Here is a 15,951-nt window from a genome sequence, read left to right on the forward strand (position 1 = left end):
TTCGCTATATACATGACCTAATACATAATAAAAATCAGCCAGTATATGTTAATACCTTCTCCTCGGAGCTCTGACATGAGCCATTCAAGAGAAGGACAGTATCAGAAAGCCATACCAAGGGGACATAACCCACTGTACCAATTTTCCCACCTCTCCTAAAATATAATAAACAACAATACTTGAATATACCTCAGTATCTTTTTCTTTAATTTCTTACCCTGAGTCTCCTTGATCCTTTGTGAAAATGCACACACAAACACACCCACCACTCTTAGGCTCCATGTATGTCTGAACAAGTCTGTGTCTGAGCACATACAAAGGATAGGTTAGATTTAGTTTTCTCTCTCTTTTTAAACAAAAGACAAATATACCATAAAATTTTTGAATAGTATTAAAAAAATAGTGAAAGTTCTGTCAAGGATACTGCTCAGAGCAGCTTCTAAACTCCTCACTATACAGCTGCAGTTTTCTTATATATATGTATATATAATTTATATAACTTATGTAACAATATTTCTGCATTGCTCTTATGTGTTGGGTTCAGTTCTGGGACCTAACATGCAGAGACATTTAAAAATTGAACTATATTTAAAGGCAAATAAATGCTAAGGATGCAATGAGGAAATCATCATAAGACAAGTATTTGAAGAAATGGCTGCCTATAGATCACCACAAGAAGCAAAGGGAAATAGAACTTGTTCAGCTTTTTGAAGGATCGTAACGTGCAAACTTGCATGTTTGCTGTGCATGACACTAAAGAACAGAAGGAGAACCGTCGGGCCAAATACACAGAAAACAAATTCTGACTATATCTTGGAGGACAGGTAGCAATTATATAATGTAACCTCTGGGACATTTCCTAGAAAAACCCTGACCAAGATTAAAACAAAGGAAAACCAAAATGTTTCATCAGTTAATTCTATCATCATATATGTGAACAAATCTAAGAGGAATGATTATAATTAAAACCTAGCTTCCCATTTGTCTATTATTATGATTATTAGTCAGTAGTTATTGAAACTGTGCTGGAATTCTAATGTAATCTGAATAAAATAAAGACCCAGAGTAGGTTTTCTAACTGGTGAGAAAGGCTCATGATTTAACAAAGTATATATCTTATTTAGATGTGCTTAAGTATACTACTTCAAAACCTAATAGACTAAAACTTTGAACTGATCTCTCTGTGCTCAGACTTTTTTTTAATAGTTAATGTACCCACTTTAGTTTAATCATGAGGTATATAACAAAACCTGGTATGCCAAGGATTCTTCCAGAATTCTTTGGTAAATTTAGCATTCAATGCCACATTTTAAAGTAGTCAAATATTTTAAGTAGCATGCCAATTCCAAAGTCTTCCACATCTTTTATCACAGGGTGTTTAGGATATCATAAACATAACTAAAGTCTAATGTTTTGTATTATTAATAATGCCATTTACTTCCAAAAAGACTTGATCCATGGCAGCTAAACTCTGGAAAATTGAGACCACTGATTAGAGAAAACAAGATCTGTCACAATAGTCAATGGCAGTTCAGATTTCAAGTAATTTAGCTCTAACCTTTTGCTGAAATGATTTAAGTATCACCAGCTCCATAATAAAAGCAATTAAAAAGAAAAGCTATTTATGATTCCCAAACATCATGTACAAAATGGAACCTAATAGGTATACAAGAAATAATTAGAAACCATATTTAAATATATAATTCTGAATCCCTGAACATTCTAAATTCAAAGTCGAGGGAAAAGTCCTAGAATCAAGATATTAAACATCTCATTTACAATTTGGATAATTAGTCTAGAAACCAGTCATAAATTTTTCTTCTTGATCTCAGTTATACCCAAAACATTGAAGTCTTTGATTCTATAGCGTCTATTCTTTAAGAAACAAATGTGTGGGTCACACATACACACACACACACACACACACACACACACACACACACACACACATATATATATATATATATATATATATATACCCTTGGCTGTCCCAAGTAAAGGCTGCCATTTATTCAAGGAAATAGAGTACAATGGTTTAAAACCATTCAAACCACGCAGTTTGAATGGTTTCAAATCCTGAGTCTAACCAGTTATTATTTAACCCTCTGCACCTCAGTTTCTTCATCTATAAATCACAGACCCAGAACCATACTTCCCCACGGGGCTGTTATAAGGATTAAATAATCAGGCTTGTATAAAACATCTAGAACAGAACCTAGACAACAAGGGTTCAATAAATGCTAACTGATTTTTTACTATTACTACTATTATTTCTACTATTATATTAGTTATTATTATTATTACTATTATAAAGAAAGAAGACTAAAGTGAGCTGGAATGGTCAAACATTTGAAAGCACACCTGGCATATGAACGTACCTTGAAAAATAGGTAGGGCTTTAGGGATGACAAGAAGAAACAAAACTAGTATGCAAACAACGAGACCAAGGATTTGAGTGTTCTAAGGTAGCATATGGATCATAAAGTTGTTTGCATTAAATGGGTCCATTTGTATGCAGTCTGGATACCAGGCAGAGGAGTTAAGCAATAACTTAACAGATAATGAGAAATCCTCATAGTTTTTAAATAGGGCAGTAATGTATTAAACATAGGATTCTGAAGTTCTTGCCTGGGCAAGATGCCAATCTGAGTAAGGAACCAGTCTAAGAGGAAATAAGTCATTCATGATTTTGGAAACATATCTGATAAAATATCAAAGTATCACTCTGAGAATTGGGCATTAAATAACTATAATCTTCTAAAATGGATAGAGTTACATGTAAACAAAATAGAAATGCCTAGCATAAAAAGATCAAAAGAACAGTTTGTAGGATATCTGAAAGACAGTAGCGTAGAGATACTTCAAGTTAATGGCCAAAATCATGAAAATTACTATGTAACACTGCTGGCATTTTTATAGACTTCATTCTCCAGAATATCTCTAAAGATATTTAGCTTCACTAGCTTTTTCCAAGAAGAAAATACTTGTGGAACATATCTGTAATCTCCACCTACTAATTTTTTTTTAATTTTATCACACATAGAAGTTGATATCTCAGAAATAGTTTTAAAAGTAGTGGGCTTTGGGGTTGGGGTTGTGGCTCAGTGGTAGAACACTTGCCTAGCACGTGTGAGGCAGTGGGTTCAATTCTCAGCACCACATATAAATAAATAAAGGTCCATCAATAACTAAAACATATATTTAAAAAAATAGTGGGTTTTTAATTGGATCCTGCTATAGTTTGGATCTTTTATGTCCCCCAAAGGCCCATGTGTTGAAAACTTTTTCCCCAGCTTGGCACTACTGAAGGAGGAAGAAACATTAAGAGATTGGGCCTAGTGGGATATCTTTAGTCTCCAGGGGTATGCCCTTGAAGGGGTATCAGGACCCTGACTCTGCCTTTTCTCCTCTCTATTGCATCCAGGCCATGAGGAAAATGGTTCTGCAATTCTGTGTGCTCTCACCATGATATACCAGCCCCCAACTAGAGGCCTAAAACCAACAGGTCTGTCTGATCATGGGTTGAAACCTCTGGAAACTACAGGCCAAAATAAACCATTTCTCCAAAAGTAACGTCTCAGGTATATATTACAGTGACAGAAAGCTGACTAGCACATATCCCCAATGGAAATCAACCACAACACTTAACATCCTGTATCCAGTCAATGGTGAATGGTTTTCAACTGTTAATGTCATTAAAATAACTACTTCCTCTTTTGATAAAAACAAAATTTACCTAGGATAATTATCAAGAAGCATGGTGGCTCTTATTAAATCAAACTTTGTTCCTTGGGGGGAAAACACTTAACAATTCAGAGAAATGGTACAAATTCCATCTAGTTCCAAACTCCTCTCATCACTTTTAAAAACTTACAAAAGGGAAATTCCTTCTTCCCCCATCATTACCCCATAAAATACAAACATCCCTTGTATCTTTATACTTTTGTCACCATGTTACCAGCACATACACTCTGCTGCTTAGATTTGGCTAAAATGAAGTAATAATATTGTGCTGCACATTAGTACACATTGCTTGACTCACTGGGCTATGGAACACTCTATAAACCTAGGTGACTTCAGTCGAGCTCTACTAGCTAATAAATGGTGATAATAAAAACATGGTCTCATAAGAGTGAATTTACTGTGTCCCACAACTGTCTCGAACACCTCATAATGGTCAGACTCCTAGTCATATCATATAAAGGGAGCTGGGGAAGAATGGGATTAAAAATGATATAGTTTATTAGGCTACTGGATAAACTCCAAAGGAAACAAGGCCGAATCTATTAAATGTGATTTGCTTAATTTTTCAAACAGTCTATGACAGTTATATGCCAAAAACTATTCCTACACACACACAAAATCTTTGTCATATCATTGGGAGTAATATGCTAACACAGAGAGAAAATATGTTTAGAATAGGAAACAAATGAAAAAGATAGCCATTAATAAAACTCTAGATGAAGGGATTAGAAAAATTAGCACCCCTAAGAAATTAGTGGCATAATTTAAAGAACGGTATGTTTTTATTTCATAATTCTTTTGAAAAATGGAAAACAATGAACCACTTTGAAACGTGAAGACTCCTTGGTATAATACTTGTAATTAAACACTGTAAAAGGAAGGTGGGTGGAAATTGGCCCATCTGATTAGAGAAGATCAAAGTCTGCTGAAACTCATGCCAGCACAGGTTGTGCTATTGTGGAAAGGAGTATTTCTATAGAGATATTTGACAATATCAATCAAAACTACAAAGGTACCCAACACTGACTCAGCGATTCCATTTCTAGGAATTTATTCACAGACTTGTGTGCACATATGCACAAGTATTATACTGCAGTATCCATGAAGACAAAAGTCTAGAAAGAACCTAGTTGTTCATCAGTAGGAATTGGTTAGGCAAATTATGACAAATCCAACACAATGTATCTGTTAAAAAATAATGAAAATATATTTACTGTTTTGGGTTAAGAGAGAAAAAGAAAAATGCCAAAAAAAAATATTTTTAAAGGATATTAGTATTTGTATTGAAAATGGAATGAGAATATATATCTATTAATATATTTACATAGATTATCTCTAGAAGTACACACAAGAAACTGCTAAAACTGAAAGAAATGGATGACAGAGCAAAAAGAAGCGCTTCTCTCTATGCCCTATTATATCTCCTGAGTTTTGAACGATATAAAAGTCTTACCTAAAGAAACACATAAATTAACCTTGTAAGCAGAATGGGATGAAGAATTAAGCAAGATTTTTAAGTACCAAATTTGATTGTTTTCACTGTGACCTTTCAAAAATTGCCTCTTGCTTTTCTCCTGACATCTAACATTTTCATCTCTCCTGTTAACTTTAAAAGTTCATGTGACTCTCTTTCATTTAGGCCTATCAGGGACATTGGCTACAAGTATGCTTTGCCCTTTCAAACTACTAAATGTCAACAAAGCTGATGAACTTTGCTCCAGTAATTATCACACAAAATGAGTGACAAAACATCAGCGATGAAAGAAATCTAAGATTTAATAATAAGGTAGTTGACTACACTTTTTCAACAGGAAAGAAAAGTGAGAGAAGATGTAAGCAAGAGAATGTAAGATTGGAGAAATTCAGTTTAAATACTACATAACCAAACCTGCTTCTCCACAGGGTTAAGCAGTTGTTCAGCACCTAGAAAACCTAAAGAATCAGTGGTAACCATAGCCACTGCTCTTTAGTAACTCAACTCTTTCATCTCCAGTATGTCATTTATTTATAAATGCATAAACATTGATATTTCACATGACAGTGTTTCAGTTTTTCAATTTTTATATACATAGTCATTATTTTTGCAACTCAGTAACTGAAATAAAGGCCTAGAGTCCCATCTGCCTAAACTGAAACATAACAATCCCTTAAAACACACACAAAAAAACAGCCTCTTTTGGGACAAAGCAATATTTGCTTCTAGATTAACTAAGTCATATAGGATTTCTCCTCCATGAAGTTGTGATTGGAGGAAAAGAACATGACTGGTCCTGAAGATATGGGAATCTGTGTAAGAACTACTGCAAACAGGATGTTGTGGACAATAAAAACCAGTTAAGTGTATATTCACATGCACCCTGAATAACCACCATCATAAAGACAAGCTCTTTGCCTCAAAAGCTCTCAAAAATAACTAAAAATCAGTCCATAGACTTCAATCAACAGTCTCAATTTAAACAGGTGAAACTATACTTATGCATAGGTGAACAGGTTACATGAAAACCTTCTTTATTTACATCTAAAGTGCCATTGTTATTTTTCCCAAACCCCACAATATTATTTCCTCCATCAGATAAAAAAGTCCTGCCTAGTAAAAGTCCTCTCAAAAATTAACTTCCCCGAACGCCTAATTTGTATAAAATCAAACAAGCAAGTCACTTCTTCCCTAAAACCTCTGATTTGGAATAAAATATACTGATTAAGATTTTTATTTACATACTAATAATAGATCAGGAAAGTATATTCAGAATTATCTAGAGATTTTTGACATTTGTAACTACAAAAGATACAAAACTGCCACAAGGGAAAAAACAGGTATCTCAGTCCCACATAAAAGGCAATTAATATTTTAAAAGCAGAGAGTGAATATACATGTGAAATATACATTATGTTGTTACATAAACTAAATTAACTTTCTAACTTGGCATAGTGACAGGGTAGTTGGGAGGGGATGTAAAAGAAAATACTCAACAGTTTAAATTAACAATGGGCCCATTTATTCAAGGTAGGATAGTTCTCCCATTTCAGCTTGGAAAGACTCAAAGTCTTTCTGTCCTCCTTCAGGAGGGAAACTGCAGCTGGCAAGTCTGGGGAATCACTCAACTATATTCACAGCTTCACTAGGAATCAGGCAATGGCAAGAAAAGTTTTCATATTCACTATGAACTAAAAACTAAAGGGGAAATGCTGACTTGAGGTGTTCAAGTTCCACCCTTAGAGGATCAGTTCAATTAATTTCTGCCGAAGGAAGTCAATCCCTACAAGTACAAGAGTTATAACCACTAAAACTGAGAAACACTTATCAGTATCTTTGTCATTTCATTATATATTGTATTGTGATAGGTCTTAGGACACTCTCTAGTACTGTACTATTGTGCTTATTTCTTTACTATCCAACCTTTGCATTCCTCAGACCTTTGTATCTTCTTGAATGAATTCTAGGAAGTATTCCTATAACTACTGAATAAAATAATCACAGCAAAATGTTTCACCAATCTGTCTTTCTCTGTTCTAGGCTCCATACATCAAGAAATGGTAAATTCCTTTTGTTTTTCAAATCCAACAAAAATTTTGTCTAAGCTTATCCCTTACTCCTTGCAATTAAAGTCAGTATTATTTGAGTATTAGAAAGTGTGACTTCATTTTTATCTGACAAAGAAATGTCTAAAATGAATTTAGGGAGAACTGGGAGACCATCTTTAGGAAATTCAAATACTGATGGTGAAGAAAAAAGTTCTAAAGTTAGACATCAGAAAATAAAACAGGGGCTGGAGATATAGCTCAGTTGGTAGAGTGCTTGCCTTGCAAATACAAGGCCCCAGTTCAATCCCTAGCATCGAAAAAAAAAAAAAAAAAAAAAAAAAAAAAGAAAGAAAAGAAAACATCGGAGTATTCAACTTTAGGATGTTGAACATTAACGATGTTACTCAAAAATATATTATTATTCTTGTTCCTCCATCATGAGGAACATCAACTTACCAAATACAGGCTTGAATTGTGCAACAAATCTCCTATTTCTTCTTATAAAATATACTGGCAAAGACCAACAAACCCACACTGCTACAATGAAACCCATCCCCACATTCCATGGCTTCAGGGCAATTCCCATAAATACAGGGTCATAAAAAGACAGCCTGCAAACTCCTGTAGCCAGCACTCCATTTTAAGGATAGAAAACTGAAGACAATAACATGTGATCATACAGTTATAGCAATCTGAGGATCTTTTTAAAATGTTAGCAGGAACTGCCAATCTAATCTTGGAAATCTACCCACAAAATAGCATACAAAATTCATACAAAATAGATGGATAAACAAATTTGACTAAAGTGTTCAAATTTAATAGTTTGTATTCTTCATGAAACAAGTCATATTCAACAAATTCACATGCTGGTACAACAAAATCTCAAGAAAACAGACTGTTCAAGTCACTGCCAGTGGCTTATTTATCTCAAAACACAACTTGATACTCCAATGTTAAAAAGAACGTAAATGGCCCTGCAGAGTTCAACATAATATTATCTAAACAAAGAAAAAATTATATACTTTTGAACCCTAAAAATAAAGGATGCAGATTCCTAACTAAGCACAAATTCTGACATTTTATGTTTTCCTTTTTTAATCTCAGTGGACTGTAAATTTAAAAATATATAACTATGGGGGATTTAAAGTTACAAGTTGCTAAATAATTTTCCTTTTAATTTTATATTATTATAAAAGGTAACAATTGAGAGAATACAGTGTGCCAAACCCTAAGAATTTCATATGCATCATTAAAATAAGAGAATCATTAAATTACATGTTTTAAGGCATGCTTTCAGTTTTAACTGCTTCTTAATACCATTAATTAGAGACCCGATGATCACTGAAAAACATCCCAGTACTTTTACATAATAAAGCTGAATAAGTATAATCAGAACGCTAATTATGATGAGAGTAAGTAAAAAATTTATAACATTAATAATCTTACCACAATATAAATTAGTTACTAGGCACAAATCTTCATCAGGCAATGTTACTAGGCATGTTTAAACTAAACCACACAAGGGGTTAAAAATAACTATAATGAAAGGCCAACAGCCCAGCAGCAGGGTTGAGCCAACATTCCCTTCTCTCCTCCCCCTCCCTTTCCGATCCTCTCCAATCCAGAATGAATTGCATGCCCCACTGCACAAGGCCCAAAAAGGTCACAGTGGATGGCAAAGACTTTTGTAAGAGAACAGAAATAACTCAGCAGCTTTGTTACCATAGTCTCTTTTAATCAGTATGTTCAAAATCCTTTAATTAGCACTCTGTCTACCCAAGGAAGGCATTTCTCTGTGCCAGGGGAGGGCACGTATGTGTATGTACACAGTGTTCCGTTGTATCAGCATCACAACATGGAGCGAGCACCTCAAAGTGTCTGCCAGGGAACTGAAGCACAAAAACTTTTTAAAGGCATGGTTACCACATAATTTACATATACCATTTATATACCTATTACCAAACAACAAAGTAATGATGAATCTTGTTTCATTCAAGTGTCAATTTGTTTCTGGACATTTTTTTTTCCCAGGAAAAACTAAAGTATTTTAAACTGAACAATAACACTTTAATAAACTAAAATGGAAAACTAGTAATACAAAATAATGTTAAAACAAAACCAGACAATATTCTTTCCTCGTAACAGATCTTCAATAGAAGAAAAACACTGCCTCACTCAGACAGGAATAAATCACAACTCACATTTTCACATGGATACTTTACATTGAAAATTTCACTTATCCACAAGTTTTAAAACTTGCAGGTTGTAGCTGGGGACTTAGCTCAGTGGTAGAGGGCACTTGCCCACTGTGTGAGGCCCTGGCTTCCACCTACAGCACTGCAGTTAAAAAAAAAAAATGAAAAAACTGCAGACTGGATTTATATTTTCTTATAAAATCCAGGTAGATTCAAGAAAGAAAGTAATAATAAATTAAAGATAACTACTTGAACAGTCACAACCAAGAAACAATGGAAATTTTATCACAAAAGGGGATCTGCAGTATTTTAACAGGGATATACAGGTGTTACAAACATGATATATTTATAGAACTTTATAAGAACCTCAAAGTTTCTTGGGAATATTGGAGCTGGAACAGAAGGAACACTGAACAGTATTTTCATGCATGGTACAAGGGTGCAAACTGACATAACTTATCAAAATGATCTATAATTACATATATATGTACATATTACATGGTATTCACTACAGCACTGTCTACTCTAATATCAAATATTGGAAATATAAATGCCCTTCATTCAACCATTATGATTAAGTAAATCTTACTTCCAAAAGAGCCTCCTTACATATTAATAAGCAAAGTTCTCCATGGTAAATTATTAAGAAAAATGTAACATATGAAACTGTGCATAGCTACTATTTGAGTAAAAGAAAAGCAGAAATTCACATGTATCAGAAGAGAGGATTTTGAAAGTTTTCATCAAGAAATGATGTTTGAGGAGATAAATATGTTTCACCTAATTTAAATATTATATAATGTATACATGTATCAAAACATTGCACAGTACCCTATTAATATGGACATTTTTATATTTATATGTATCAGTTAAAAATAAATTTTAAAAATGAAATTCATTTTATCTGAATACACAAAAAAATAGCCTCAAGAAATTTTTACAAGTTTCCTTAATAATAATAATTACTGATGATGAGTGAAACAGTGCCTTACACAGTCAAGCCTCAATAAATGGAAGCTGTAATTATTCCCTTCATCGGTATCATAATCATCATGAAAATGTATTCTTAAAATATAAACACAGCATATATTCAACTAAATTTATAATGAGGTCAAAAGTCAAATCTCAATTATCCATAGGCTGACTAGTTGGAGATCCACGTCTTTTCCTTTCAAAGGTAAGTAGTTTGGGGCCATTTTATTGCCGATTATCACTTCCACCAGAAAATGAGCTGAGAAAATAATATCAAAAATAGTCATTTTATTCAATCTTGATCAATAGTTTTTATTAAAAATTTTTGGAGATGGCAAAGGACCACTAAATGCAATAGAGTAACTTTATAAAGTTACATAGGAGGAAACTAAGGCCCAGGGAATTCCCCAAATTAATGCAGTTCAAAAATTTAGAGTCTGCTCCATAGTAAAATGTTTTTCCATTTTATTTTGCTAATATGGGGAAAGCTGAAAATAAGCTAAATCCAAATCAATTATCCTAGGTAAGTCCCCTTCCCACCAGCAGCCTTTATTAGATAACTAAATCTTCAGAGAACAAACCCCACAAACAATTATAATAAGTATAGTATAGGTCAATGGAGAATTCAACAACTCAGCCCTGAAGTTTCCAGGACTAAGCACTGAATGAACAACTGTAATAAAATCTGTAAAGTTTGCTTACACTAGAGATTGTCAGGGGCATGTTGAAATCCTTGCCACCTTGCAGCCGGAAACCCCAAGGAGCTGGGCCAACCAAGGACACACTGTAGTTGCTCATGGTTCTAATGACTCAAAGTCCAAGGCCAGAAAATGAAAGAAACTGTGAAAGAAAATTAGATGGTTAACAAAAGTATTTATTCAAAGTGCTATTACATATCTAAATGTATTTTAATAAAAAGCCAACTAAATTATGTTCAGTATTGTTGAGAGGAGGTGAAGAAATACAGAGGATAAATCTATTAAGTTCTTTATTAATTTCAGTCTTTAAAAAAAAGGATTCTTCCCAGGCATCATGGTGCATGCCTATAATCCCAGTGGTTCAGGAGGCCAAAGCAGAGGGATCATGAGTTCAGAGCCTCAACAATTTAGCGAGACTATGACTCTAAATAAAATATTAAAAAGGGGTGGGGATGTGGCTCAGTGGTTAAGTGCCCCTGGGTTCAATCCCCGGTACCAAAAAAAAAGCAATCTATTAGTTAGTTAATATACATTTACATTCATGTTGATTTCTATAGTCTAAAAATTCCATATCAGAATATATTTCTAGACACTTGATCAGTTTTACAACTTGCTACAATCCAGTTTTCTGACTTCTTGTACACAAACTTTAATTCAATGTATTTTTACAATACTTTATTAATGTATATAAAAACAAGAGTTCTGTTGTGTGTGTGTGTGTGTGTGTGTGTGTGCACTTGTGTGTGTTGCACCTGTGTGAGCATCCAATCCAGGACCTCAGGCATGGTAAGCAAGCACACTACCACTGAGCTACACCTCCAGCCCAGAACAAGATTTTACTCCAGAACTAATTTTACCCATTCCCTCCACCTCGTGCATTCTTCTGTCTGTGGTTGGCAGGAGTCCTTCAATTTCACTGACCTAAAAATCTAAGTTATCCTAACATATGAAAGAACTTCAACCAGGAGACTGCAAATCATATATTTTAAATAGAGAATAATTTAAAATAAGAAGTTGTCTTTTCGCAGCACAAAACTATTCTCTCCAATTATGAACTGCAAGTTATATTTCCTCTTATAGAGGCATGATACTTTCCATACTTAAAGTAATATTTACTTTTCCTTCAGATAGGCAATGATAGGACAGCTGATATTTTAGTCAGAACCTTCTTTTTTTTTTTAATACACATACCTCCTCAGGCAAAGCAGAAAGTAAGCATTTAACACCCAGTAAGATTCTGATTAAACATAGAAGTACAAGGTTAACTCTAATGCATGATATTGGATCTGAGTTCTTAGAGAACAGTGCCTTCTGATTTGCTTTACGTGTGTTCATAATGACTTTATGGTAAAAAGTCCCTTTTTAAAAAATATAACAGAGGTATAATTTTTTAATTTAAAGACATTTTTAAACTAAGATACACACTTCTTTAGAAACTCTGAGCTGTTAAGTCAAATCATCACCTTCGATGATCTTTCTTAAAATAATTCTTTCATTTTTTAATCCTTTCAAAATTTCTATCCCATCACACCAAATTCATAGTACAGTCAGATGTAGATATTTAAACCACTGTATATGTAAACAGATTTCTTTTTCTCCAAAAGGAAAATGAGGCAGTACTTTAAAATAGGCCTGGTTCCTAAAGAAAAATTAATTCAGAGATAACGTACGCTGCATCTACCTAGAAAATAAATGAGCATTTCCACTGGCATGGTAGTGCACTAAACCACCAGGCAAAAATATGCTGTTTCAGTACTGAAGTATATGCGCAGACCACTAAAAAAGACTCAAAAGGCCACAGCAGAAGTCAAGCTTTTACACACAGGTGAAAAAGGAATAGGTAGGAGTTAATAAGAAATTACGTATAATTTAATTCCTTTCCCACTCAGAGATTCTCCTAAAATAGTGATAAAATCTTGATGTTGGCACACAATACAAATCAGGTATACATAAATCCAACTGTTATTTTACAGGCACTCTGTCCTCCTCTTTTTAATCTTTAACTTGTGACAGAGGAAAATGTGAAAGTTAGGCTCAACTTCCTCAGTCTGAGTCTTCTCTACAAGAAAATGTATTTCATGTATATATCAAGCCATGTATAAGTAATGTCTCTCTTTACTTACTTGGGGACTGCCTTTCTGACTTCTCCCATTTGTTACTAAAATTTCTAGCACTGGCAAGGTCATAGCCATACAACAAAACCAGTGTCATTTCCTTTCTAAATTCTCCTGCTAGCTTCACTTGGAATTCATTTGCTTAAAATATTCTGATCCCTAAGCATTGGCAATATTTTTATTGGCCTTTTCCCTGTCTCCTCCATGCGGTTATTAGTGCCCAAATCCTTCCTAGAATGCCAAGCAGACAGGAAATAGCCTATTCTGCTTTCAAGCACGTAGAAAATGTTGGAATTTCTGTACAGTTTTGGATTTTCTTTCTGAACAATGTCTTTGCTTGGTACTAAGGAGAGAAGCTTGGTACTTCCCACACTTTGTGTCCCAACTTCTTTGGTGAATTGGGGTTGGGGGACAGAGGAGAAGTCGTGATTGACTACTGAGTGAAAAGAGGGACCTGAAATTAAAGAGAAACATGTTGAGATTCTTTTTTTCCACTACTGATAATAGAGGTAGAGCTGAAGAACTAACGCTACGGGCACAGGATGAAAGCAGTCCACAGGACAGTTTTCCAGCTGAGGTTCACGCCTAGCCCTGTTTGCCAAATAAGGCTCCCAAGCAGGCTGTTTCCGTGGCAGGCGGGTTCAGACGTCCTCTCGGTCAGGAAGGCGGACTTGGGATAGGATCTGGCGATCACACCCTAAACCTGCCCAGCCCTGTGCAGCCACGAATTTTCTTTCCAAGCTCTTACCGGTTCTATACGCCCTTCCTTTTTCCACTTATTGTCAAACGCACCGAAGGCACAGTCTTACAAAAGCCCCCACAAAATATGCCAAGTATTAATAAATGTGGTGTTCGTGACAAATTTGTTTTTTAAGCCAGTTTTATTTCTGGACGCACGGAAGTTTTCCCCAAACAGGTTAGGCTATTGTGAATACGTAAGGGGGAAATAAATGCTTCTCAGTAGCCTAAGAGCAAACAAACACAAAATAAAAGACCCTTTCCCGTTTGGTCCCGCTGCCTCCCGACACTCCTGAGAGGTCCGCTCAGGACGTGAGTGAAGCCGGTGGATGTCAAGGCGGTGCCCAGCGACGCAGGGAGTCGGGCCCTGGAGCCCCCGGGCGCCCGCTCCCGCGCCCCTGTCTCCGGTGCTCTTGCCCCGGCTAGCCAAGCTGCGAGGACTTCCAGGGCTCGCCCTCCAGCTTAACGCCTCCTAACCCACTGCCCTTTCACCCGCCCTCCTCTCTCCCTGAGGCTCTCCCACCTCTGCCGCTCCGCGCCCAGAAAGCACCTGAGGAGCCACCCGCGTGCGAAGCGCGCCCCTTCCTCCTCTCAAACAGGCTTCCCTCCTTGCGTGTGGCGCGCGGCAGCAGCTTTTTCCTTCCTCCTTGTGAGGAATCGGATACGCTCACGCACCACCCAGGCCACTCACCTCGGGACCGGCACGGCGATGCCTCCGCCTCAGAAGAGCGCTGACAAGTGACTCGGGGTGCGCGCGTCCAACCCAAGGCCTGCGGGGAACTTCCGCCCTCGCCCTCCCCGGCCCCGCCCCCGCCCCTGGTCCGGCCCCGCCCCTCCGCGCCGGACCACGCCCCCGAGGCGCGCCTGAGTCTTGGTGCGCCGGGCGGAGAGGGCTGTGGCAGAGCAGTGCGCACGGGCTTGCTGGGGCCGGCTGAAGCTGCAACCGAAGAGTTACTCTGGAGCTTCGGTGGGAGTAACCAGGGGGATTCCACGTAGTACCTGGCGAAGGTTTAGCCTTCCGCGTGTCTGTTTTGTAGTCGGGTACATTTCTATCTCCAGAAATGAAATGGCCAGCAGTTACTCTGGCTAAAAATAGAAAGGGGTTTTGGATAAATCCCTGTCTATGCAAGTTCAGCGACTATTGCCTGTTTTTTTGACCTTATATACTCTGAGACCTGCAGACACTTAAGTTTACTTGTCAGGAATTGAAAATAGCCTTAATAATGTAGAGGTTGAATCCGTCATCACATCACAGTGATAGCAGTGGCCAAAGAGTGATGGAGCTTATTGTTCTAAGTCAAATCAATAGCCCACTCCTGCTTCCATAATGTTGCCCCAGGAATTTATTCATAAGCAAACGTGAATATTGTTCAGTGAACACATGAAAAGCAATCTGTAGACTATTTTACACGGTGAATCGGTTTTTAAAGTGTGAAAGAACAATTTTTAGTCAAGGGGCATATAAAACAAAAATAAACTTCATGAAGTCCTTGAACCCCTACAAGTACAAACAATTTTAGAGAAAAGTCCAAATCTATTCGCTCCAAAACAGTAGCTACTAGTCCACACGTGTGTACTGAACAGTTGAAATGTGAGGTACTGGGACTGAGGCTCTGAAATTTTTTGTTGTATGTAATTTTAATTAATTTGAAATTTAAAACAGGCAGAATAACATTTCTATTAAACACAATTTTGGAAATTTGTACCCTGTGCTTGTCACTTTTGTCACTATGATAAATACCTGAGAAATACCTAAGAAAAACAATTCCGCGGAGGACTTATTTTGGCTCACAGCTTCAGACGTTTCCATTCATTGTCAACTGACTCCATTGCTTTGAACCTGAGGTGTGTGAGGCAAAACATCATGGCCAAAGGGAGTGAGATAGGAAAACTGCTCAGCTCCTGGCTGCTGGGAAATGGGAATTAGGGGAACAGGAACAAGATATAGTCCAGAAAAGCATGTCCCAG

General features: G+C 36.4%; 1 protein-coding gene across 21 annotated transcripts in view; it reads right to left on the reverse strand.

The window, feature by feature from the left end:
- PDLIM5 (PDZ and LIM domain 5) overlaps positions 1-15,951 on the reverse strand; it is a 225,055-nt gene that overhangs the window by 190,461 nt on the left and 18,643 nt on the right. For 18 of the 21 annotated variants that reach the window (XM_079154748.1, XM_079154752.1, XM_079154746.1 and 15 more), the window contains exons 1-2: positions 14,675-14,794; positions 11,136-11,273 (exon numbers count right to left, since the gene is read on the reverse strand). In XM_079154748.1, coding sequence (XP_079010874.1) covers positions 11,136-11,231 — 96 coding nt within the window. In that variant the 5' untranslated portion in view covers positions 11,232-11,273; positions 14,675-14,794. The other 3 variants (XM_079154755.1, XM_079154758.1, XM_079154759.1) reach the window with 3 other exon arrangements.

Source organism: Sciurus vulgaris, assembly GCF_902686455.1.
Source record: "Sciurus vulgaris genome assembly, chromosome: 9".
NCBI classification, from domain to species: Eukaryota; Metazoa; Chordata; class Mammalia; order Rodentia; family Sciuridae; genus Sciurus; species Sciurus vulgaris.